Raw genomic sequence first — 24,902 nt, 5'->3', positions numbered from 1 at the left:
TATACACACACACATATATATTATAAATTAGATATAGATGTGAAATATTTTTTATATATTAAATATATTTTATATTAAATACACTAGATCTATAGATGCGCAGTCTGGATATCTATATAGATATAGCTATCAAATGTTTTTAGTCTATAGACATGTATAACCATCTATCTATCTATCTATCTATCTATATATCATAGCTGTCAACGCTTCCCTTTTTTTAAGGGAAATTCCCTTATTCCGAATAAGGGAAAAGTTGACAGCTATGATATATATATAGACATATAGAGAGAGAGATTAAAACATTTGATAGATATATCAAATGCCCATCTATATACGTATACATCTACTGTATATAATACGTACAGTGTATTTAGATACTGGAATTTATTTATGAACTATCTCTATGGGATCACGTGGGAGGAAGAGCCGCTCTCGTCCCTCATCTCTATGGTCCCCCCCCCCCCCCCGGTGCGGCATAAGAGAGTCGGGAAGAGGTAAAACCCGACCGGTTTGCCCTTGCGGCGGACCACAGAGACGAACGTAGAGCTAGGCTCCAAGTTCCGGCGCCCTTTCACCCGGAAGCTGTCTTTTCCCCTCGACTGCCGTGGCCTTCTCCTTCTTACCATTCGCCCCGTGCCCGAGGTGAAGCTCTCGCGGCGCATGCGCGGTGGTGGCTCTCTGACCTTCAAGCCGCCGGGTCCGGGCGGGCAGCGCGCGAGGGAAGGAAGGGCCGCGTCTGGAAGAGGAGAAGAAGCAGGGAGGCCGCAGGCGGGGAAGGAAGGAGACGAGGAATCAACGCCGCCATGCTGTCCCGGGGAGCCGCCTTCGCCGCCGCCGCAGCCCTCTCGCAGCCGCAATGGTAGGTGAAGGGGAAAGGGAGAGGCTCAGGCCCTCTGCTCCGAGGGCACTCTGCACATGCTCAGAGGTCCCCACGAGCCACGGTTGAAACCTGACCTCCTGCTGCTGCTATTATTATTATTATTATTAGGCAGCAGATATGTCGCGTCCAATCTCCAATACCTTCCCTCTCAAAAAAACATTTTATATTTCATATTTTCATTTTATATTTTTATATTTCATGCTGTTAGTTGCATTTTCCCGTCAGAATGCAAAAAAAAAAAAAGAGAGAGAGAGAGAGAGCAGCTGGTCTGTCATCATCATCAAACCTTTTATTGGCATCACATACAAACATCCAAAACAAATCAGTACAGAATCACCACTTCCCCAGTGGCACAAAACATTTGCTAAAAGAAAGGAGGCAGAGCAGTCTAGAGCTGATCTGTGAAGCTTAACCTGCATCCTCCTCTTTTCCTCTCCTCTCCACATCCTGGGGAGGGGCAGCGTTTAGAATTATCTTTCAATTTGCTCCCCTTCCCCCCCCCCCGGTATTTTGGAGTTGCACTGCAATGCTTAACCTGCATTATTTCCACCGCCAGACTAAGGAGTGTGGAGGGATTTGCAGGGCAGGGGTGGCGCACCCATATATTTGCGCCAAATATCTCTTTTCCCTTTGCCCTCCTGCAAAAGGAGTGACAGTCAAGGTTTCTGCCCAATCATTTTGGCATGGGTTGTCTACTTCCCAGCTTGTTTTTCAGCCTCTCTTCTTTGCTGTTTATTGGAACTCCACAGTTTTCTACCTATAGCAAGTGGGCCCTGCAACAAAATGTTGCAGCGTTCAGTAGTCCTAGTTCAGCGCTTCAGCTGTTCCACTCCCATAATAGCAAAGCACCAGTGCTTTGTGACTACTGAACCTCAGGCTGCCTTGGGGGGATTTCCCCCCTATTGATTTATATATTTTTGTACATCTGCCAGCGTTGGGGCTTACTCATACCTGCTGGTATCTGCCTCTCATGCATAGATGCGGCTGTTTTGGTTGCAGAGAATGAGTTCACTGTTGGCATATATATGAATATGATAAATATATACAGGCAACTCTCAGCTTACACTGGGGTTAACGTTCCAGGGATAGCAGCTAAAGCCAAAATCACGTATAGTCAAAAAACATTGGGTTCAATGGCAGGTGGGATTGCCAAAGTCTTTCTCCCCAGATGCCTGGTGGCTTTTATTATGATTATTATTATTGCCAAGTACCACCTGTGAAATATTTTTTTGAGTACCTACAGCAGTTCTTTAGGTCTTCAGATGTGCCTCTGAACCTAGAAAAGCTGTGAATCGCTGTTCTGCCAGCGGGAAATAACATTTAAAGAAACTAAGTATCTGTTTTGTGTTTAATTTTTCAGGGTCCAAGTCAGGAATATGGCAACTTTGAAAGACAGTAAGTATTCTGTTCTAGATGCATACCCTGAAATGTCAAAAACTACTGCAGAGAAGGTAAACCTGTGATATTCTAGACACTGTTCATCTCCTCCTCCTGTCAGCACAGGCAATTCTCGGGGTAATGAGAACTGTAGTCAAACATCTGGTTATTCATCCCTGCACTGGTAGATTTGGCTGCATAACACCAATGCTCTACAGATGGGTTGATTTTGACTTGTTACAGAGACCAGTGCTCAATTAGATCCTTTTTTAATGCTTCTTTTTCTCAGTGTCTCTTTGAAATCCTCCCTTTCTTCATTCACTCTCATCTGTGCAGTTACCCGGCGTTTAAAGTCCATCAAGAACATCCAGAAAATTACCAAGTCCATGAAGATGGTTGCCGCAGCAAAGTATTCCAGGGCAGAGAGAGAGTTAAAGCCTGCCAGAGTTTATGGAGTCGGGGCATTGGGTAAGCAAAGTTGCCTCTCTTGTTGCTGATCTTCAGGAATAGCCTTTAAATCATGGGGGGGGGGGGGGAGGTGTGAAATTTTGATCAGCTCCTGCCCATCTGGAGCTGATACAGGCTTGTCTTATCTTGAGCCCAAGCAGAGCGTAATCACGCAACGAAAGGATAAGCAGGTAATGTGCTACATGATTAAGTTTATTTACAAGCTATGCTGAGAGCATACAGACATACACCTTGCCTCTGTGAGAGCAGAGAAGCAACTCCCTCTCTAACAAAGAAACATCAGAACACTGAAAAACAGGAAACCAGTGTACGTCACATCCAGTCTCCCATTCCCGTGGGAACCCAACAGTAACTCTGACTGTGGAATGTAAACATTGTCTTGTGACCAGCATTTGCTGCACAGTGAAGAAAGCAGAAACCAATTAATTTAATAAATATTAAAATACAATAGTCTATTAAACATTAAAAGCTTCCCTAAAAAGGGCTGCCTTCAGAAGTCTTCTAAAAGTCTGGTAGTTGTTTTTCTCTTTGACATCTAGTGGGAGGGCGTTCCACAGGGCGGGTGCCACTACCGAGAAGGCCATCTGCCTGGTTCCCTGTCACAGCATGTAGGCTGTGACTTAAACTCAAATGGTGTGTGCTGAGGTTTGGTAACTCAAACATTGGGTCGTCAACAAGCTTTCAAAATGCAGAAAAGTAAATCATGCTGAAGAAGCTCATAGTTTCTGTTGCGTGATCTTGATCTGTGTGTTGGAATTTGATTAAGTAACAGAGGTGGTGGGGCAGTATTTCTTGTAGAAGTGGTTCTTGTTGGAAGTACTGTAGTTCATAGAATCTTAGAGCTGGAAGGGACCCAAGGGTCATCTAGTCCAACCCCCCACAATGCAGGTACCTCGGCTAAAGCATCCATGACAGATGGTGGGAAGGAAGGAAGTTCTACCACGTATCATTTGATGCCGCTGTATTTTGATGGCTGCTAATGATGCCTGCTGTTGGTTGTGCCCCCTCTTCTCTTTACTAGCTCTTTATGAAAAAGCGGAAATCAAGGCCCCTGAGGACAAGAAGAAGTATCTTCTCATAGGGGTGTCTTCCGATCGTGGCCTCTGCGGTGCTATCCACACTTCTGTGGCTAAAAATATCAAGAGCCAAGTCACCGCCCTCACAGATGCGGGTAAAGAGGTCATGTTGGTCGGAATCGGTGACAAGCTGAGAGGCATACTTCAGAGGTAATGGGGAACAGCAACCCTTTCCTTGAATTTGAACCTTGCTTTCCACTGGTAAAAGGTAAAGGGACCCCTGACCATTAGGTCCAGTCATGACCGATTCTGGGCTTGCGGCGCTCATCTCGCTTTATTGGCCGAGGGAGCCGGTGTACAGCTTCCAGGTCATGTGGCCAGCATGACTAAGCCGCTTCTGGCGAACCAGAGCAGTGCACGGAAACGCCATTTACCTTCCCGCCAGAGTGGTACCTATTTATCTACTTGCAGTGGCGTGCTTTCGAACTGCTAGGTTGGCAGGAGCAGGGACCGAGCAACAGGAGCTCACCCCGTCACGGGGATTTGAACTGCCGACCTTCTGATCAGCAGGTCCTAGGCCCTGTGGTTTAACCCACAGCGCCACCTGCATCCTTTTCCATTGGTAGTTTTGCATTAATCCCAAAGGCTGCAATGAGCTTTCTTCTGAGAAAGCTGTCTTGGGAGCAACTGAATATGCTCAGAATTGTTATGTAAGGCAGTGATACTTACCCGAAGACTGCTGAGGGCGAGCTGATGTGTAGGATGCATCTGACAGGACCATGGGACCACTGCACCTATGCTTGAGGGCTAAGGCTTAATTGCTCAGAAGCTGGAAGGTTGAGGCAGGTTTAAGCCCCAGAATGTAGTGGATGGTGAAAAGGATGGAGGTGCTCAGTTGACTGGAATACAAAGAAAGAAGAGGAGGGGAACTGGGGGGGAGACCTTGGTGGTGGTGCCAACTTGCGACAGGACCTTTTCAGTGGTGGGTCCCCAGTTGCAGGATGCTGCCCTAGTGGGGAGCATTTGTCTCCATCATCATCATCATTAACTTTCATTAGGTATTCGTAAACATTCCTGTCTATGCCATCATTTCAGTAAGGGAGAATCACACTAGCAATGGGTGCCGCCCTCATTAGCCGCTGCCTTTATGGGCCAGGGGAAGTTTCTGGGCGCTTCTCAAAACCAGCCCCGTATAGAACTCATAGCAGTTGGATAACAACTCAAGCGTGTTCCGCTGTGGCCGGGTCTACTTTACACTCGGGCTTGCTTTTGTTTTAGGACACACGGCAAGAACTTCTTGTTGAACTTCAAGGAAGTGGGGAGGAAGCCCCCCACCTTTGGAGATGCGTCGATCATTGCCTTGGAACTGCTGAATTCTGGGTACGAATTTGATGAAGGAGCAGTCATCTATAATCGGTTCAGGTAAGAGAAAGCATAAATTCCATCATTTTCAAGGGGAATAAAAGAATTGGGCAGGGAGAGGTCAGTAGATTTGAATATAGTTTAGCGTTTTAATGTGGGTTTCTGCTTGGTGTTTTAATGTGGGTTTCTGCTTGGTGTCTGAATGTGGGTTTCTGCTTGGTGGCTCCAAGCGCCACCAGGATAATAGAGGAAGTTCCGCATGCTGCTTAAGTGTGTCTAGATTTTAACATTTGGCAGGCAGATCTTCTCAATCCATGTCACTAAAACTGTTCAACAGAGCTTTCTTTTTCTTTTAGGTCCGTCATCTCCTACAAGACAGATGAGAAACCCATCTATTCTCTTGAGACTGTTTCTGGTGCTGGTAAGTAGACTTTGGCTAGCAAATAATTGCATTTTTAGGGGCATTTCCCCCTTGTGTGCTATTGCTTCTTATGCTGATTAAAGTTTGTGTTTCCATAAGTGCTTAATTGCAAAAGGCCAAACCATTGCCCTGTGGCACACACTGTGTGGGTAGGAAGCAAAGAATTTTGGTCTAAAATTATCGATGCTGTATATAGACACATTGTCGTTACTATATTATTACTACTATTGTATTCTTTGCCTCTTATTTTGCTTTTTAAAAGGCAAGATTAGAGCTAACAGTGTGCAAGTGCCAGTTGAATTTTGTAAAATAGAAATTGCTTGTAGCTGGAAAGCTAAGGAATTACTGTGTGTTTTTCTTTTTCTTTTTTTAAAAGCTGATTGCTGATCTTCAGTGGTTTTGAAATTCCATCATATATGCATTTGGCTTGCTATTACTGTATCTGATAAATGTTAACTAATAAATCACCTATATTATTGTTCTTCGTTTTTCAGAAAGCCTTAGTATCTATGATGATATTGATGCAGATGTCCTGCGAAACTATCAGGAATTTACATTGGCAAACATCATCTTCTACTCATTAAAGGAGTCTACTACTAGTGAGCAAAGTGCAAGGATGACTGCTATGGACAATGCCAGCAAGAATGCTTGTAAGGAAATCTCCAAGCAGTTTACAGTGTCCTGTGATGTTAGCAGCAAAAGCAGAAACTACCAAAATTTAGATAAGAGGCCCAGTGGAGAGCAGGCAAGATTCTGTTTTGTGGGGATGTTTAGGGAGGTAGGAGAGGATATATTATTTAATTATATCCTTCCTAACTTGTGCTAGCAAGTTCCATATCCTAGCACAGTTCCAAACATCCCCCTTTTAAAATTACACAGCGGTTAGCTGGCTCGTCTGAGCCTCACTACTCAAGATTCCTGGTAAGATCCCTTCTAATCCCTCTTAAAAAGAATAGACACGAGAATCTGATTAAACTTAATATAAAATTAGTTTACTCAGAGGTTCACAGATAGATCCCTGAAGGCAGACTTAGGTGACACCAGTATATAACTATATAAACTGTCCCATAAGGGAATTGGTTCCAAGTGAATGTGACTGAGCAGTTCATACAGAAACACAAAATGGAGAATCATAGAATCATAGAGTTGGAAAAGACCGCAAGGGCCATCGAGTCCAACCCCCTGCCAAGCAGGAAACACCATCAGAGCACTCCTGACATATGGTTGCCAAGCCTCTGCTTAAAGACCTCCAAAGAAGGAGACTCCACCACACTCCTTGGCAGCAAATCCCACTGTCGAACAGCTCTTACTGTCAGGAAGTTCTTCCTAATGTTTAGGTGGAATCTTCTTTCTTGTAGTTTGGATCCATTGCTCCATGTCCGCTTCTCTGGAGCAGCAGAAAACAACCTTTCTCCCTCCTCTATGTGACATCGTTTTATATATTTGAACATGGCTATCATATCACCCCTTAACCTCCTCTTCTCCAGGCTAAACATGCCCAGCTCCCTTAGCCGTTCCTCATAAGGCATCGTTTCCAGGCCTTTGACCATTTTGGTTGCCCTCCTCTGGACACGTTCCAGTTTGTCAGTGTCCTTCTTGAACTGTGGTGCCCAGAACTGGACACAGTACTCCAGGTGAGGTCTGACCATAGCAGAATACAGTGGCACTATTACTTCCCTTGATCTAGATGCTATACTCCTATTGATGCAGCCCAGAATTGCATTGGCTTTTTTAGCTGCCGCATCACAGAAGAAGAACAAAACAACATGGTGGAACGTCTGCTCTTCTGCCCAGGCTACATCCTCTTCAGGTGACATGCAGTGGAATTCTGTCCCAGTTCAGGAGGAAACAGGAAGTTTTCTCCTGAGTGGTACAAAACATCCCCTAACATGTCCACTGTAGGAATGTTGTACTTGACTGCTATAAGTTTCACATCCCACATGTTTACATACCAGCTAGAATAGCTGACTTTTAGTTATTTGCTTTACAAAAAGACCTTGGCTTTGTTAAGACAAGCTTATGGCTTCAGTCCTAGGCACACCTACTTGGGAGTAAGCGCCATTGAACTTAATAGGGCATGATTCTGAGACTTAGAATCATAGAATCATAGAGTTGGAAGAGACCACAAGGGCCATCGAGTCCAACCCCCTGCCAAGCAGGAAACACCATCAGAGCACTCCTGACATATGGTTGCCAAGCCTCTGCTTAAAGACCTCCAAAGAAGGAGACTCCACCACACTCCTTGGCAGCAAATTCCACTGTCAAACAGCTCTTACTGTCAGGAAGTTCTTCCTAATGTTTAGGTGGAATCTTCTTTCTTGTAGTTTGGATCCATTGCTCCATGTCCGCTTCTCTGGAGCAGCAGAAAACAACCTTTCTCCCTCCTCTATGTGACATCCTTTTATATATTTGAACATGGCTATCATATCACCCCTTTCCTGAGGACAGTCTTGCTAGAGTTCATTATTAAATGAATAATGGAAAGCGATAACAGAAATTATTATGGATAGAAAAGACAGTATAGAAATTAACCCTTGGCCCAGAAAGCAGCTGGTGGAATCCTTAATGCTGTCCCCTTTCATATTCAGCAGTTCGCGATATTTACAAAATTTCAAGTTTAAAGTAACTTAAGTTCTGAGCAAGCAAGAAAGCAGATTATATAAAGTACTCAAAACGCTTCCTTACTTAAAACCAGTGGGCAAAGTAAAATGGTTGAGTAGCTTAAGATTTATTGATACTTTTGTCATTGAACTTCTCCTGTCTCCCTTTCTAGCTGAGATGATTGACAAGCTGACTCTGACATTCAACCGCACCCGCCAAGCTGTCATCACCAAGGAGCTTATTGAGATCATCTCCGGTGCTGCTGCTCTGTAAGTATTGGCATACGAATTTCCAACCTTTAGGCCTTCTGTTCCGTGCGGTTGAATGGGGCAGCGAATTTTCCATTTGTGCTTAAAAAAAAATAATCAATGATCAGTGCATGGCACAGTTTGGCACCACCCCCTCCCTGTTAATTCCAAACATACAGCAGTGGTTGTTGGCTAATGAGGGATATTGCTTTTCTCTGTGTATTTTTTGGAAGGGTGCTTATTAAGGCTGTACACTAACCACATTGCGTCCAAGTTCCCATTGTTAGGTCCTGGGTGGCTGAGGAAGAATGGAGAGGAACCCTGCTTGCCTTTGGCAAGACAACAAACAATAACAGAATGCAACAGCCTTCAGTGGTCTTTGCTCCCCAGCAACTTACATTCAGTGGTACGCTGCCTTTGAACATAGCGACTCCATGTAACCATTATGGTTAATAATCATTAGTTTAGATGGCTGTCAGTGGCCGTCTCCATCTCTCGTGGCAGTGAATTCCCTGTGTTGGTTCTATGCTGACTTAAACTTTTTCCCCCTGAAAAGCTCAGTCTGCAGCTTTCCTTTGGATCAAACTCTCTCCACAGAATGCAGAAGTGCATCCTCAGCATGCCTTGAAATCATGCAATTAAGCTGGAGAAAAATGGCATTTTGTATAATGGAAAGCAATTGTGACTTTAATCCATGTGTTAATCGGTATATCTCTTTAGTTGATCTGACTTCCAACAGTGTTTTTGCTATGCATTGCATGTTTTGCCTTAATTTACATTGCTAATTGCTTCACTGCATGTTTTTGTATTGTTTTTTTAACCATTCCACAACTAGGAACTAAGGGGTAATCAGAAAGTGAGGGTCGTCCAAAGTCAACAGGTAAAGTGGTGCTGGAAAATAGATGTAAAGGGTGGTGAAATAAAAAAAAAAATAGAATGTAGTTAAAGTTCTTAGGATGTTTGTTCTAGAAGTGCATGTTTATTCTAGAAGTGCATGTTTATGAATGTCTGGTATTGCATGAATACTTGCATCCTGCAAAATTTTGCTTAAAATCAATCCACGCATTTGGCAGAAATGAAATCAAAGTGCAATGTTTTTCTAGACAACACTAGAGAGATATGGTGGAAGGGTGCTGTAGAGACATGCTTGATACTATCTTTAAATGTGTAGCTTCAAATGTTCTGGAAATACTACACTGCAGTTCTACTTAAAATTCCACAGCAAGATGTTCAGTTGTCTCATCCTTGAGGTGGGATTATCAGTGGAGTTCAAGAAATTACGGAGTTGCAAATAATCGAAAGGCAGTTTCTTTCTTTCCCCAACTCATGAAGCCTGTCCTAAAGTGTCTGCAAAGTGGGAGTTTAGAAAGTGCTTTGAGGAAACAAGCAGCAAAGTTTCGTGCACTTAGGTCATGGCACTTACGATGACCACATTGCACAAAGGCAAAGGATTTCCTTTAGATCAGGCTGGTCTTTGAAGTATAGGCATATCTGCTGGTATATTTCCACAGTTACTTTTTGTGAGTCACCTTTTGCAAAGGACTGTCACCCGATGCAAGAAACAGAAATCAATTAACCACAAGCATTGATCTCTAAAATCTGTACACATTTTCATATGACAATAGCTTTGACAAAAACAACCACACATACTTTGTGTCTCATCTGAGATGATGTCTTCCAAAAAAAAATTAGTTGCATAAACATTTCTATTAGCAATACCTTTATCGTACTGTACAATGCCTTTTATACAGTTTAAAAGTTTCAATAGACTGAGATCAGTTTGATGTAAAGACTGCTTCCCTACTTTAAATTACTTAATAGGTCCATTGCGTTCTATGGAATGTTTTACAGTGCTGTCATGGTCTGTTTAGAATTTTTAAAATGAAACTTTTAAGAAAGGACTAACACAGCAAGGAGAAAATGAGAAACCGTTCAGGTTCTGCAGCAATTTAGCAATTAGTAAACAAAGCTGCCGATCCCGTCAGAGTGACATTCAAGCTTCCCTTAATGCAATGTTTTTCTCTCTAGGTAAAGAAGAAAAGCTGTTCTGGCAAGCAGTTTATCCCGCTTCCTTTCTAGAGAGACGAAATTATTGGTCTGTCATTCTGTGAAGGATTTTCAGGCAAAGAATCCCAACTGTTTGTAAATCATATTATAATAAAGTCCTACATGAAAAGAGCTGGCATGGTTCTTTGGGTATGTGAAACTGGGGGTGGCTGGACTGCAATACAAGTAAACAACAGTGTCTTATGCTCTCAGCCAGCATGTCAATCTTATTAAAAACGTTCTTCAGACACCTTGAGAGAGAGACAGGGGGTGTGTACAGAAGCCTCTTTGATGTAAATGAGAGCTATGCACAGTTATGGTAACATCCAAAATCTCTCCGTTGTAAGTTTGAAAAAACTTTGCGAAATATTTTGATGTTAAGGTATTACAGCTTCAATCCTAAATTTGGTAACCTGAGTCTGCCCACCTTTCAGATCTCCTGAGGTCACAATGAAACTGGATAACCAAGTAACACTTTGCTTTTTTGGTGAGGCTGGAGCTGCCCTTACAGATGAAGGTTTTTGAAGCCGGCAATTCAGAGGAAGAATCGGGAAATCGATAAGCATGCTCCCAGTCTGTTGCATAAAGAGGCTGGAGCTTTCGAACTCGGTGCTGCCTTCGGTTCTCATGCGGGGATCTAGAGAAAGCCGCCAGATTTTAAAAGCGTGGACAGAAATTTGGGGGTGTCTTATAAATGGATAGATCTCCCATTTTCTTAAATCAGAGTCCCCCCAGATAGGGGCGTCTTATACATGGGGGTGTCTTATAGACAGAAAAATACAATACTTAGTCCAACTGAGAGCCATTTCACAAGCTGCTACCAGGTGCTGTTACGTTTGAGCAGTTTGACTTCACTCCTAAAGGTGTTATCCTCCATTGTCTCCTGAGAAAGACAGATGCCAACCTTTCCAGCTATATACTAGCCCAGGGGTCTGCAACCCGCGGCTCCGGAGCCGCATGTGGCTCTTTTACACCTTTGCCGCGGCTCCGGGGAGGATACTAGCGAGGGGAGGAGGCGCATTGTGCGCCCCAACACTCCCCACTGTGGCGGGCGCAGTACTGGCTGTGACGTCGCATGGGGACGGTGCGTGTGTTAGTCACGCACCGCCCCGACGTCACCTTCCCGCCCGCTGTCATGGGCAGCGGCGCGCATGCTTTAAATGTCGCAATGGTTTTACGGCTCCCAGTTTTTTTTTCTTCAGAAACGGGTCCAAGTGGCTCTTTTTGTCTTAAAGGTTGCAGACCCCTGTACTAGCCTTTCCCAACCTTGTGCCCTCCAGAGGTTTGGGCCTGCATCTGTTATCCCTGACAATTGATCATTCTGGCTGGGGCTGGTGGGAGCAACGAGGATCTTTGGTAAGGTTGGGGGATACATGGTCCTTCAGATGTTACTGAACCACAGCTTCCATAATACTTGGCCTTGTTGGCTCGGGGTCGATGGAATCTGGAATTCCTGGAGATCTGCAGGTTTCTTATTCCTGATCAGTGTGCTGTGAAACACCTGTGACATTCATGCTATGTCTTGACATTTATGTCTGACCATTGTATGAAGTGATCCATGGTTATTTGCAGTAGTTGTTGTTGTTTAGTCGTGTCTGACTCTTTGTGACCCCATGGACCAGAGCACGCCAGGCACTGCTGTCTTCCACTGCCTCCCGCAGTTTGGTCAAACTCATGCTGGTAGCTTCGAGAACACTGTCCAACCATCTCGTCCTCTGTCGTCCCTTTCTCCTTGTGCCCTCCATCTTTCTCAACATCAGGGTCTTTTCCAGGAAGTCTTCTCTTCTCCTGAGGTGGCCAAAGTATTAGACCCTCAGCTTCATGATCTGTCCTTCCAGTGAGCACTCAGGGCTGATTTCCTTAAGAATGGAGAGGTTTGATCTTCTTGCAGTCCATGGGACTCTCAAGAGTCTCCTCCAGCACCAGAATTCAAAAGCATCAATTCTTCGGCGATCAGCCTTCTTGATGGTCCAGCTCTCACTTCCATACATCACTACTGGGAAAACCATAGCTTTAACTATACGGATGGGGGGAATAACAGGTGTCAGTAATAAATCACACTGAGGAAGTGAAGTTAACTCTTTATTAGAAGAAACAAGGTGTGCCAGACCTAAGGAGCATGATGACTCTTCTCAGTAGGACTTGCAGTTGTAGAGGCTGAAGGTCCCTGCCTTCTGACAGCTGCCCAAATCTTCACTGGGTTCTTCCCAAGTAATCTGAGACTATGCCAACGCCCCTGTCTCTGCTCCTCCCTCTTCAAACCTCCTTCCCTTGGCGGTTCCCCAGCTGGTGCCTTCCACCATTTCTCGGCATTTAGCCGGACCATGACAGCAGTTAGGGATCAGAGTGTTTCCCTTTCACCTCTCAGGTAATTTGGTCTATCCTTCTGGCCTTAGCACCCTGTAAACTGCTGTCTGGGCTGCAGCATTTCAGCTGGGAGTGAATGCTTACCCCCATTAAAAATTATGTTCTACATTTATTAAAAAATGACATGTCGGGAGTTAAGTCTAGGCTTGCACCCTTCTTGATATGCTAATTTTCTATGTGCAGGGAGTACAGTGGTACCTCAGGTTACATACTCTTCTGGTTACATACGCTTCAGGTTACACACTCCGCTAACGCAGAAATAGTGCTTCAGGTTAAGAACTTTGCTTCAGGATGAGAACAGAAATCGTGCTCCAGCGGCGCAGTGGCAGCAGGAGGCCCCATTAGCTAAAGTGGTGCTTCAGGTTAAGAACAGTTTCAGGTTAAGAACAGACCTCCGGAACGAATTAAGTACTTAACCCGAGGTACCACTGTATATCTTTTATAGGGAAGAGTATTCAGCCATGCAAGGGTCCAAGTGGTATAGCCTACCAGGGGTCAGCAAACTTTTTCCGCAGGGGGCTGGTCCACTGTCCCTCAGACCTTGTGGGGGGCCGGACTATATTTTTTTTGGGGGGGGTGAGAATGAATTCCTATGCCCCACCAATAACCCAGAGATGAATTTTAAATAAAAACACACATTCTACTCATGTAAAAACACACCAATTCCTGGACCGTCCGTGGGGCGGATTAGAAGGCGATTGGGCGGGATCTGGCCCCCGGGCCTTAGTTTGCCTACCCATGGCCCTAGCCTAGTGGGGTGCTATGGAATTAACTAGGAGTAAGTAGCAGAGGGGCACTGGAGGTGTAAATGACTATCTTGACTTCAAAAAGTTCGCTTCACTGGATCAAACTAATCAGTTTTGTTGAATTAATTAACCTAAATAGTTTTAACTGGATTTTGAATAAATATGTGATTAGTTTTTACTGTTTTGGATTTTATTGTTCTCTTCCTAAGTGGATCTTGCCAACGACTTTTCTGAACAATGTTTTTTATAGGGTAGGGTGTACTGGGGGTGAGTTTATGGAACCAAGGGGGTGGTACCCCCAACCGTTTGGGAACTAGTGGCCTAAACCCAGGTTTATCACCTCCGTGGATTGCTTAGGTATTTGTTACGGAAGCAGCTATAAGAGAGTTGCCAAGATGGGACTAATTGCCTCTTCAGAGTATCAATTTGCCTGCTGCTGTCCTCAATTAAAACCCAATTGTGAGAGATGACATTTTTCCCAGGCTTGCCCTAAACTTGGATTCAAAATGTAATGCAGACTAGAAGGTTAATTGTTCCAGTCCAAGCATGCTTTAAAATGGGACAAATGCCCAGCTTTATAGTTGGCATGGAAAAAAAGCAAATTCCCGACAGATATGGATAGCTAATGCAGGAAGGGGGGGGGGAGTTTTGGCTAACTTCTGTCCCTTTTTAAATATTAGAGGAAAAAATATATATAATCCTTCATGGAAAATTAAGGCTGCTTCTTCAAGAGAGAGGGAATTGGATCCTTTTAGTGCCCAAACTATCCAGCAGTGAGTGTGGCTGCTGCTTGCTGCTCTCACATGCATATGGAAGAGAAGAATCTCCTTAAAAAACTCTCCTTGCGCTCTTGTAATTAAAAGCCATTTTGTTTCTATTAGCTTTGGGGCTGCAAAGATGCATTTTATATCATCTGAATGTTATGTAACCTGGAAAGATACGGCACCAGTGTTCTATGTGGTGCAGTGGTTAAGAGTGTTGGACTAGGACCTGGGAAACGAGGGTTTGAATCCCCACCCAGCCATGAAGGAGCTCAAAGAGGGGAGAATCACCTTGAGCTCCTTGGAGCCAAAATTGGTATATAAATGTACTCTGGTTGAGCCATATTAAAGTGAGAAGGTGCCATTGGCATATCTGACGTCCATCTTGCCTGCGAGTCCTGGAAGACCTTCCAACTCTATGATTCTGTGATTCCATGATTCTAAATTGGTGGCCATCAATGCCTCTTGTGGCAGTGAGTTCCAGAGCTTAGCTACGATCAGACAACAGCAGCATCCACAGAGTTGGAAAGGACCTTGAGGGTCATCGAGCCCAAGTCCCTGCAATTTGTAAGGTTAAAAAAAAGAGAGTAAAGGACCCCTGGATGGTTAAATCCAGTCAAAGGCGACTATGGGGTCGCATTCGTAGCGCTTTACATAGACCTAAGACACAATGGGGACGCGGGTGGTGCTGTGGTCTAAACCACTGAGCTTCTTGAGCTTGCTGATTGGAAGGTTGGTGGTTCGAATCCCCGAGACGGAGTGAGCTCCCATTGCTCGGTCCCAGCTCCTGCCAACCTAGCAGTTCAAAAGCACACAGTGCAAGTAGATAAATAGGTACCACTGCGGCGGGAAGGTAAACGGCGTTTCTGTGTGCTGCTCTGGTTTCGCCAGAAGGGGCTTAGTCATGCTAGCCACATGACCCGGAAAAACTGCAGACAAACGCCGGCTCCCTCGGCCAGGAAGTCCGCTGTGATCCGCAGCAGAGGCAGGACAGCAACCCCCCAAAAAAGCATTTTGGGAAGTTTTTAATGTTTAATGTTTTGTTATGATTTCCTATATGCTTGAAGCTGCCCAGAGTGGGTGGAGCAACCCAGTCAGATGGCTAGGGTACAAATAATAAAATTGTTGTTGCTACTGGACATAAATAAATAATAATAATAATAAATTTTTATTTATACCCCTCCCTTCTCGGTTCACAAAACTGGGCTCAGGGCAGCTAACAATAAATTTAAAACACTTGATTGATACAACAAAAAAAGAGCATAAAATACAGTATAAAACGTGAATAATAAAATTGTTGCTTTTGTTGGGTATAAATAACAAAATTGTTGTTGTTGTAAACAAAAATTGCCCTTTTCCCTTATGGGGTATCCAAGAGCCCATATAGAGTCCTTACATAGGTTCCCTATTGGTAGGAGAAGATAACAGAGGCCAACCAGAGAATATTGAGAAGCAAAGCAGCTAGTAAGCTTGATCTTTATTGATCTGTTGCAACAGGGTGCTCCTCTCACCCACAGGAGAGGAAGAGGAACCCAGAAAAAATGGCGCTCAAGGCCTTATAAAGACTTTTGAAATTGCCACTCTGTAGATCAAGACCACCCCCAGAAACATCATACCTACATCACAGAAGGGGTGTAACCTAAGACCACCCCTCAGATACTGTTGGTTTATGTTTCCCTCATTGAGCAGCAGCTGGTGGTCACAAGACTATGTTTTCATTCCACAGTTCAGTTACTGTTGGGTTCCCACGGGAAAGGGAGACGGGATGTGACGTTTCCTGGTTTCCTGTTTCCTTTGTTCTGTCGTTCTTTGTTGGAGTTGCTCTCTGCTTCTCACAGAGAAAAGATGTATGTTTCTATGCTCTTTGCATAGTTTAGGAATAAAGCTTTCGCAAAGTAGCCATACCTTCCTCATCCTTTCGTTGTGGACACTGGATGTATACTCTGCTGGGCTCAAGCCAAGATGACCCGTATCAGCTCGGTGGAGCTGAATTTCTAAAAACCAGGCTCAGGGCAGCTAACAACAAATTTAAAACACTTGATTGATACAACAAAAAAGAGCATAAAATACAGTATAAAACGTGAATAATAAAATTGTTGCTTTTGTTGGGTATAAATAACAAAATTGTTGTTGGGTGTTGTAAACAAAAATTTCCCTTTTCCCTTATGGGGTATCCAAGAGCCCATATAGAGTCCTTACATAGGTTCCCTGTTGGTAGGAGAGAATAACAGAGGCCAACCAGAGAATATTGAGAAGCAAAGCACCTAGTAAGCTTGATCTTTATTGATCTGTTGCAACAGGGTGCTCCCCTCACCCGCAGGAGAGGAGGACGAACCCAGAAAAATGGCGCTCAAGACCTTATAAAGACTTTTGAAATTGCCACTCTGTAGATCAAGACCACCCCCAGATACATCATACCTACATCACAGAAAAGGCGGTCTAAAAACAGAAATTTGAATATTATTTTTCTCCTGTCCTCATTGTTTATCTCCCTCGCAGGTTACTTGATTAGATTGCCTGGGGAGACTGGCCAGTCTTTTGTAATGATAAATACTTAGCTCCTGGGCCAGCTCACAGGCTCACACCCTGTTCATATCTTAAATGTGCCCTTAAGACAGGATTTGTGAGGAAAGAGACAATGGGGAGGTTTCCCACTTTGACCTTGCAGAGAAAACATTGGCTCAGTTTAGGAATCAAAATGGTTCCAGGTCGGTCTTCCTGTGCTGATCTATGTACGAGCTTGGTTGGTAACTTAAGAATATTACCATATATCTAAGACCTCAAAATTCCTATCACATTGGTTATAAATAATAAAATTGTTGTTGGGTATAAATAATAAAATTATTGTTGTTGGGTATAAATAATAAAATTGTTGTTGTTGTTCTATTATTATTATTAGGCTTTTCTTCTTCTTCTTCTATTATTATTATTATTATTATTATAATTGATGTCCCTATTTTCATCGGAGAAATGTTGCAGGGCATGCATTTGCAGCAACCTCTAGCCGGGACAACTTGCACCAGAAGCCGGTTTCTGCTTTAATAAAACGCCGCTACCTATCAGCGCCTAGGGCTTGCCGATCGAAAGGTCGGCGGTTCGAATCCCCGCGGCGGGGTGCGCTCCCGTTGCTTGGTCCCAGCGCCTGCCAACCTAGCAGTTCGAAAGCACTCTCGGGTGCAAGTAGATAAATAGGGACCGCTTACTAGCGGGAAGGTAAATGGCGTTTCCGTGTGCTGTGCTGGCTCGCCAGATGCAGCGATGTCACGCTGGCCACATGACCCGGAAGTGTCTCCGGACAGCGCTGGCCCCCGGCCTCTTGAGTGAGATGGGCGCACAACCCTAGAGTCTGTCAAGACTGGCCCGTACGGGCAGGGGTACCTTTACCTTTTACTAGCCGGGACAACTTGCACCAGAAGCCGGTTTCTGCTTGAATAAAACGCCGCTACCTATGGTTTTCCCAGTAGTGATGTATGGAAGTGAGAGCTGGACCATAAAGAAGGCTGATCGCCGAAGAATTGATGCTTTTGAATTCTGGGGCTGGAGGAGACTCTTGAAAGTCACATGGACTGCAAGAAGATCAAACCTCTCCATTCTGAAGGAAATCAGCCCTGAGTGCTCACTGGAAGGACAGATCGTGAAGCTGAGGCTCCAATACTTTGGCCACCTCATGAGAAGAGAAGACTCCCTGGAAAAGACCCTGCTGTTGGGAAAGATGGAGGGCACAAGGAGAAGGGGATGACAGAGGATGAGATGGTTGGACAGTGTTCTCGAAGAGACCAACATGAGTTTAACCAAACTGCGGGAGGCAGTAGAAGACAGGAGTGCCTGGCGTGCTCTGGTCCAGGGGGTCACGAAGAGTCGGACACGACTAAACAACAACAACAACCCTTCGCCCGCCTCCTTCCCTCCGTCTTCCTCGAGTGAGGGAAGAATAAGAAGAAGAGCCGCGGCGGCAGAAGAAAGAAACGCCCCTCTCCGCGTGACGTCACTCCTCCCCCCCCCGTCCTCCTGGATAGCCGACGCCGGAGCGAATCGAGCGGCTCGCTCTCGCTGCAACTTGCTCTGGGCTCTGCCGGCGCGGTCTGCCCGGGCGACCCCAAGATGGCGGCGGCGTCTTCGTCGTCGCGGTGGGCGCTGGTGGCATTGGCGTTAACGGCGGGACCCCGGGGGGCGTCTGCTGCTGCTGCTGCGGGGCTGTCGACGTCTCCGGCGTGAGGGGGTAGTAGGCCATGGCTGCGGGGCCGTGAGGATGTGCGAGAGCTACTCGCGCTGGCTGCTGCGCGTGTCGACGGCGCAGGTGTGCCAGGCGCTGGGCTGGGACGCCGTGCAGCTCTCCGCCTGCGACCTCCTCACCGACGTCCTCCAGAGGTACCTGCACTCGCTGGGCCGAGGCTGCCGGCGCTACTGCGAGCTCTGTGAGTAACGGCCGCGGGGGGAGGGGAAAGGGGGCGCGGGGGGTCGCCATGGCGACGGGGCTGGCACGGGGAGGGGGGAGGAAGGAATGGGGGCGCACGTGAAGGGATCCTGGGGGAGGGGGCCGTGGGGCTGCAGCGGATATGGGGGAAGTGGCTGTGGGGTTGGCGTGGAGGCGTCACGACGTGGCAGTGGGGCTGGAGCGGATATGGGGAGTGTGGGGGCCAGAGGAGGGCCTTGGGGTTATCATAGTGGCACGGGGTAGCTGTGGGGCTGGAGTTAGGCAGGGGGAGCGTGGGGTTGGCATGACGTGGCTTTGGGACTGGAGCAAATATTTGGGGGGCGTGGAGCTGGAGTGGGCATAGAGGTGTCATGATGCGGCCATGGGGCTGGAGCGGATATGTGTGGGGCATGGGGTTGTTGTAGTGTGCTAGAATAGATAGGGAGCAGCGAGGGGTTGGCACAGTGGCACGGGATAGCTGTGGGGCTGGAGTTAGGTAGGGGCAGCGTGGGGCTGGCGCAATGTGGCTTTGGGGCTGGAGCGGATATGGGGTGGGCGTGGGGTTGTTGTAGTGTGCTAGAGTAGATAGGGGTGAGCGTGGGGCTGGCATGCCGTGGCTTTGGGGCTGGAGTGGATATTTGAGGGATGTGGATATGGGGTTGGCATGGAGGTGTCACGACTGGAGGGCGCTGCTTCTTTTAAATGGTTTTTTATTAGTTTTTTAACTGTTTTCAGCTATGCCCTTTTAAAATGTGTTGGGATTATTGGGTTGTTCTTGTTGTTTTGGTTATGTATTTTGTGGTTTCGTATACTAATTTTATTCTGTAAACTGCCCTGAAACCTGCAGGTATTGGGCGGAATATAAATTCAATAATAATAATAAATAGGGGGGGGCAGGGTGGCGGGTTGTTGTAGTATGGGAGGCAGAGGAGGGCTGTGGGGTTTGCTGTTCATTTATTTACTTACTGAATTTCTACACCGTCCTTCATCCGAGAATCACAGGGCAGTCTACAGTATAAATACCGCAAAAGGCATACCACAGTGACAAACAACAACAAACACACATACAGTTTTAAATACCTGTTTCATCAGCCAAAAGCCTGGGAGAAGACGAATGTTTTTGCCTGGCACCTAAAGATCTACAACAAAGGTGCCACGCGAGCTTCCCTGGGGAGACACCCCCCCCCAAATTGGTTGTTATAGTGGTGGCATGATGTCGCCATGGAGCTGCAGTCGATGGGGGGCATATGGTGTTTTGGAGAGTGAGGTGACTGGAGTAGTGGACACTGGTGTACCATGGAGTTGTTATGGTAAGAAGTGGGTGGGTGGGGAGGACCATAAAGTCGTCATAGTAAGAGAGTGATGCCCACGTGGGTTGTTGTCACTTGACTAATATTGAATGTAGGGGGGGGAGTAGGATCACTATGTGGTTGTCTTCAGAGGCGGAGGCGGCACATGGGTCTGTCAGGTTCATGGAGTGAAGGGCTGGAGTTGTCTTACATGAGAACATACAAAGAGCTGGCTGGATCAGGCCAGTGGCTCATCTAGTCCAGCATCCTGCTATCACAGTGGCCAACTGGGCGTCTACCAGAAGGGACAAAAGGGGTGGTTATAAAGATGACAGAGAAGGGGTGTAGTTATGCATTCCTGGACTAGCATTTATTTAACACTGTAGTATTTATATAGCCCTGCGTAATCCTCAAAGCACTTCACAAACATTATGTTGGCGTTCTTTACAAGAGTCCTTTATGGTACCACAGTATGATTATCTCAGTATTGCAGGAGTGGAGCTGAGGCTGAAAACAGCGGCCTACTTAAGTTCACCTGTGCTGCATCCACAAGCATGATGAAAGAGAAGTAAATCCCATGGAATTAAGAGGGACTTCATCCCAGGAAGACGTGTGTAGGATTAGAGCCTCCACGAGTTTGTGGCTGAGGGAAGATTCCCTCTTATTTTTTTATTTTTTTATTTTGAAATTTCAGTGCCACCTACCACATCGGTCCGGTATACATAATTTTTAGATGTAATATCAGCATTAAGATCAGTCAGATCAAAAATAAGAATGCCGCTGATATTCCAGGGCAAAATTAAAATCTAACAACCTTCTGGAATCACATGGGTGAAGGCCTGAAAATATACATTTTTAGTAGGTGCTGAAATGTCATGAGGGTTGGTGCCTGTCTGAGATCAGATGGGAGGTAGTTCCATAAAGAGGGTAAAAAGGTAAAGGGACCCCTGAACATTAGGTCCAATCGTGGCCAACTCTGGGGTTGCGGCGCTCATCTCGCTTTATTGGCTGAGGGAGCCGGCGTACAGCTTCCGGGTTATGTGGCCAGCATGACTAAGCCGCTTCTGGCGAACCAGAGCAGCGCACAGAAATGCTGTTTACCTTCCCGCCGGAGCAGTACCTATTTATCTACTTGCACTTTGACGTGCTTTCAAACTGCTAGGTTGGCAGGAGCAGGGACCGAGCAACGGGAGCTCACCCCGTCGCAGGGATTTGAACCACCAACCTTCTGATCGGCAAGTCCTAGGCTCTGTGGTTTAACCCACAGTGCCACCTGCATCCCATAAAGAGGGTGCCACCGCAGAAAAAGACCTCCACCTGGCCACTGCCAATTGAACCTCTGCTAGCAGGTGTGGAAGTCCTCTGGCCTGCAGAGCTCATGAGGTTTACCAAGCCTCAGTGACTGGCTTACCAAACAGTGCTAGAAATTAGCCAGGTGGCAGGCCCATTTTGCAACTGGTGTGGGTCCAATTGTGACCACGTGGGGATCTCTGGATGCCAGGCTGGCGACTGAGGAAAGCAAAATATCACTTAGAGAAGGATCTGAAATATTTCCCCTGAAGCTTGAATTTATTTTATTCTGGATTGTTTTATTTGATATTTTAATGTGTTGTAAACCACTTTTGAGTTTTGTTCTTTAATGTATAAAGTGGTATAGAAATGAAATGAAAAGAAGAAGAATAAACCCCATTGCACAATAATTATACTATGCGCCTAGATGTTTCATTGCTGCAAACATAACCTAGATTTAAAGCGCCATTTGGCAATTAGATTATATATCTGAGTTTCTAACACTATTACCAAGCCATTTGCGGCAACACATACAAACTAGGCATAAGAAGTTCAAGCTGCATTACTGGAAGGGCCTTGTCAGCTGATTGTAGTAGTGATCAAATAGGGGTGCAGTAACTTCAAGTAACTTGGTCCCAAACTGTTTTAGGCTCTATAGGTTGGAACAAAAACTTTAAACCTAGTCTGGTAACTACTGTATTTTTTGCTCTATAAGGCTCACTTTTTCCTTCCTAAAAAGTAAGGGGAAATGTGTGTGTGTCTTATGGAGCGGATGCAGGCTGTGCAGCTATCCCAGAAGCCAGAACAGCAAGAGGGATTGCTGCTTTCACTGCGCAGCGATCCCTCTTGCTCTTCTGGCTTCTGAGATTCAGAATAATTTTTTTTCTTGTTTTCCTCCTGAAAAAAACTAGGTGCGTCTTATGGTCTGGTGCGTCTTATAGAGCGAAAAATACGGTAATTGGCAACACATGAGCAGTAGGAAACCCCAGTATGGCCCACCTGCCATATTTTGTAGCTAGCTGCAGCTTCTAGAATCGTTTTCAGGCAGCCCCGCATAGAAGGTATTACAGTAGCCCAATCTTGAGTTTATCAATGCATGATGTTGCAGTGGCCAGACTCTCCTTTAGCTCTTTAATTGCATTTTGGGATACTTTTCACAGAGTGGATGGATAGGAAAGTGGAGCTGTAGGTAATTGATATATTTTCTGTAAGTGGTGGAGCAAAGACTGGGGCTTCTCACGGCCTAGTATCCAGTTTCCCTTTTTGCTCCCTATTTGGGGATTATGGTTGAAGGGGAGAGAAGAGATGAGGATTCCGTTAGATGGAGAAAATGGGTGCATTTAATGTTGGAACAGGGTTGACTGAGGTCAGCCTAAATACCAGACAGCTCCAAAGCAGCAAGCGAGCTGGCAGAAAGAAGGCTGGGTAGAAATATTGGTGGTGCAGCAGCCTTCTACTCTGCCAGCTTGTTTGTTTGACTTGAAGGAGGTAATCATGTAAGAGGGGCACAGATTTAATTGCCTTGGGGAACATTATTTTTCTTTCTGGAAATAGCAGTGCTGGGCATGACAGGGATTGGTTCCTATTCCCTTCTCCAGTTTGGAGGGGTGTATGGAGACTTACTCTCTTTTTTAATTTAATTTTGTTTATAATTTTCATTTATATAAATCAGAACAATTATTTAACCATAACTTTAACATTTCCGACTTCGACTCCCTTCCTTCTCTTTCTGCGGTTCTTTACATTTGTTTTCGTCCTTTCCTGCACGCTTTAAATTTTCTTAACTTATTCTTTTACTCGTCTATTCTTATATATATTATTGAAACTGCAGGTTTTTACAATAATCCTGCCAATGTCTTGATCTGTTTACAGTTTATTTGTATATGCTCCATAAACCATTTCCATTCCTTTCTTTAAAAGTTTGTTGTCTTGATTTCTTACTCTTGTGGTAAGTTTCGCCATTTCTGCATACTCCATTAGTTTCCGTAACCATTCTTCTCTCTTTGGGTGGGACCTATGGAGAGTTATTCCCAGTTGATTGGACTTTGGATGTGAAGGTTGGTGGAGGCAGTCAGGGTTTGGGCAAGTACACAATTTGACTGCCTGCCATTACCAGCCAGTGTGGTGTAATGGTTAGTGTGTTGGACTGTGTGACTTGGGAGATCAGGGTTCAGATCCTTACTCAGCCATGACACTCACTGGGTGGTCTTGGGCCAGTCACTGTCTTCTCTCACAGGGTTGTTGTGAGGATAAAAGGAGGAGAGGAGAACCACCTTGAGCTGCTTCGGAGAAAAGCGGGTATATAAATGCAATAAACACAAACACAAATATTTGTGGGCCTTTTGTAATTGAGATGGGAGGAATACCGTATTTTTTGCTCTATAAGACTCACTTTTTCCCTCCTAAAAAGTAAGGGGAAATGTGTGTGCATCTTATGGAGCGAATGCAGGCTGCGCAGCCAGAAGCCAGAACAGCAAGAGGGATTGCTGCTTTCACTGCACAGCGATCCCTCTTGCTGTTCTGGCTTCTGAGATTCAGAATTTTTTTTTTCTTGTTTTCCTCCTCCTAAAACTAGGTGCGTCTTGTGGTCTGGTGAGTCTTATAGAGCGAAAAATACGGTAAATGTTGCAGGTGTCAACTACTGTCGGGAATGGATGGGGTGCCCTCTGGTGGTGGATCTGGAGATTAACAAGGCAGTAGGGCATGTTTAGTTATGAAGAGTCAGACACGACTAAACAACAACAAGTGCATGTTTAATGAATGAAGAGGATCATAGAATCATAGAGGTGGAAGGGACCCTGAGGTTCATCTAATTGGGATAACTTGTAGCATTCAGATTGTTAGAACAGATGCCATGTTTAAGAAGGAAGCAGGTTAAATAGGATTCTTAATGGACTTGGGTTATCACAGGGAAAGCAGTGCTCCCAAGCGACATACAGGTGGGTATACATGAACATAGAACAGTATGAAGTTACGAACGCAAAAGAAATGGCTCATTGTAGAAATAAGTACCAATACAGTTGATGTAGGTTGAGGGGACGGTATTGGGCTAAGTGCACTAAGAAGGTAAAAAGCAGATCTGTACGTTCTTCAAAGGACAGTTCATCTGTCCCAGGGATAGTGGAGATCTTGAACTGTTACCTGGCCCAAATCAGTAGTTCTGTAACTTCTCATGGAGCACCAGAACAGGGGGCCAGACCCCTTGCTGCCCCTGTCCTCCACCATCCACATGTCATGGGGAAGGCCTGACAAAGGGAGTCTCCTCTGCTTTTCTAGGCTCCCCACTTTGATTTCGTACCCTCAGCATTCAGAGCTCTAAACAGGGGTAGACCTCTCCCTTTCATACCTTCCCCTGGCACTGGGGAGATGGGACTAGCAGAGGATGTGATGGTACTCCATACAGATGGTCCAAATAAAACTAGTGTCAGTGGTGGTGATGGTGGGGAACTAACAAGGGTAAACTGTTCACATTTATATAGCTGCACAATAATGTATATACTTTCAGTTGCTAAAAAGGTGACTGTCTGAGGAGTCATGTGAGCTTACATGAGCCTAAGACACCTGCAGCCACATGGACACCTCGTTGTCTTTAAACTCTACCACATGGCGAAATACA

At 45.4% G+C, this 24,902-nt stretch overlaps 2 protein-coding genes across 7 annotated transcripts in view; both read left to right on the top strand.

Annotated features, from left to right (window-relative positions):
* Positions 1-578: 578 nt before the first annotated feature.
* On the top strand, positions 579-10,549 carry ATP5F1C (ATP synthase F1 subunit gamma; the record flags this gene model as incomplete). 3 transcript variants are annotated; one of them, XM_083402418.1, is made up of 10 exons in its annotated part: positions 579-859; positions 2,241-2,275; positions 2,594-2,725; positions 3,747-3,951; positions 5,020-5,163; positions 5,460-5,524; positions 6,019-6,174; positions 8,298-8,394; positions 9,209-9,253; positions 10,402-10,549. In XM_083402418.1, exons 1-9 carry the CDS (start codon positions 804-806, stop codon positions 9,213-9,215), a joined length of 897 nt encoding a protein of 298 aa, XP_083258544.1. In that variant the 5' UTR covers positions 579-803. The 3 variants fall into 3 exon arrangements, with proteins under 3 accessions (XP_083258544.1, XP_083258545.1, XP_083258546.1); XM_083402419.1 differs by lacking the exon at positions 9,209-9,253; XM_083402420.1 differs by lacking the exons at positions 9,209-9,253; positions 10,402-10,549 and having other exon boundaries at positions 8,298-8,398.
* Positions 10,550-18,297: 7,748 nt separating this feature from the next.
* Positions 18,298-24,902, top strand: part of TAF3 (TATA-box binding protein associated factor 3) — a 144,081-nt gene continuing 137,476 nt past the window's right edge. For 2 of the 4 annotated variants that reach the window (XR_014502605.1, XM_083401909.1), the window contains exon 1: positions 18,298-18,708. Coding sequence is in view for 2 of the 4 variants with exons in the window: in XM_083401909.1 (XP_083258035.1) it covers positions 18,543-18,708 (166 nt within the window). In the remaining 2 variants the exon portion in view is untranslated. The remainder of the gene's footprint in view (positions 18,709-24,902) is intronic. The other 2 variants (XR_014502606.1, XM_083401910.1) reach the window with 1 other exon arrangement.

Source organism: Podarcis tiliguerta (assembly GCF_965153285.1).
Source record: "Podarcis tiliguerta genome assembly, chromosome: 10".
Classification (NCBI taxonomy): domain Eukaryota; kingdom Metazoa; phylum Chordata; class Lepidosauria; order Squamata; family Lacertidae; genus Podarcis; species Podarcis tiliguerta.
Note: the sequence above shows the minus strand (reverse complement) of the source record. Positions and strands in the feature narration are given on the sequence as shown.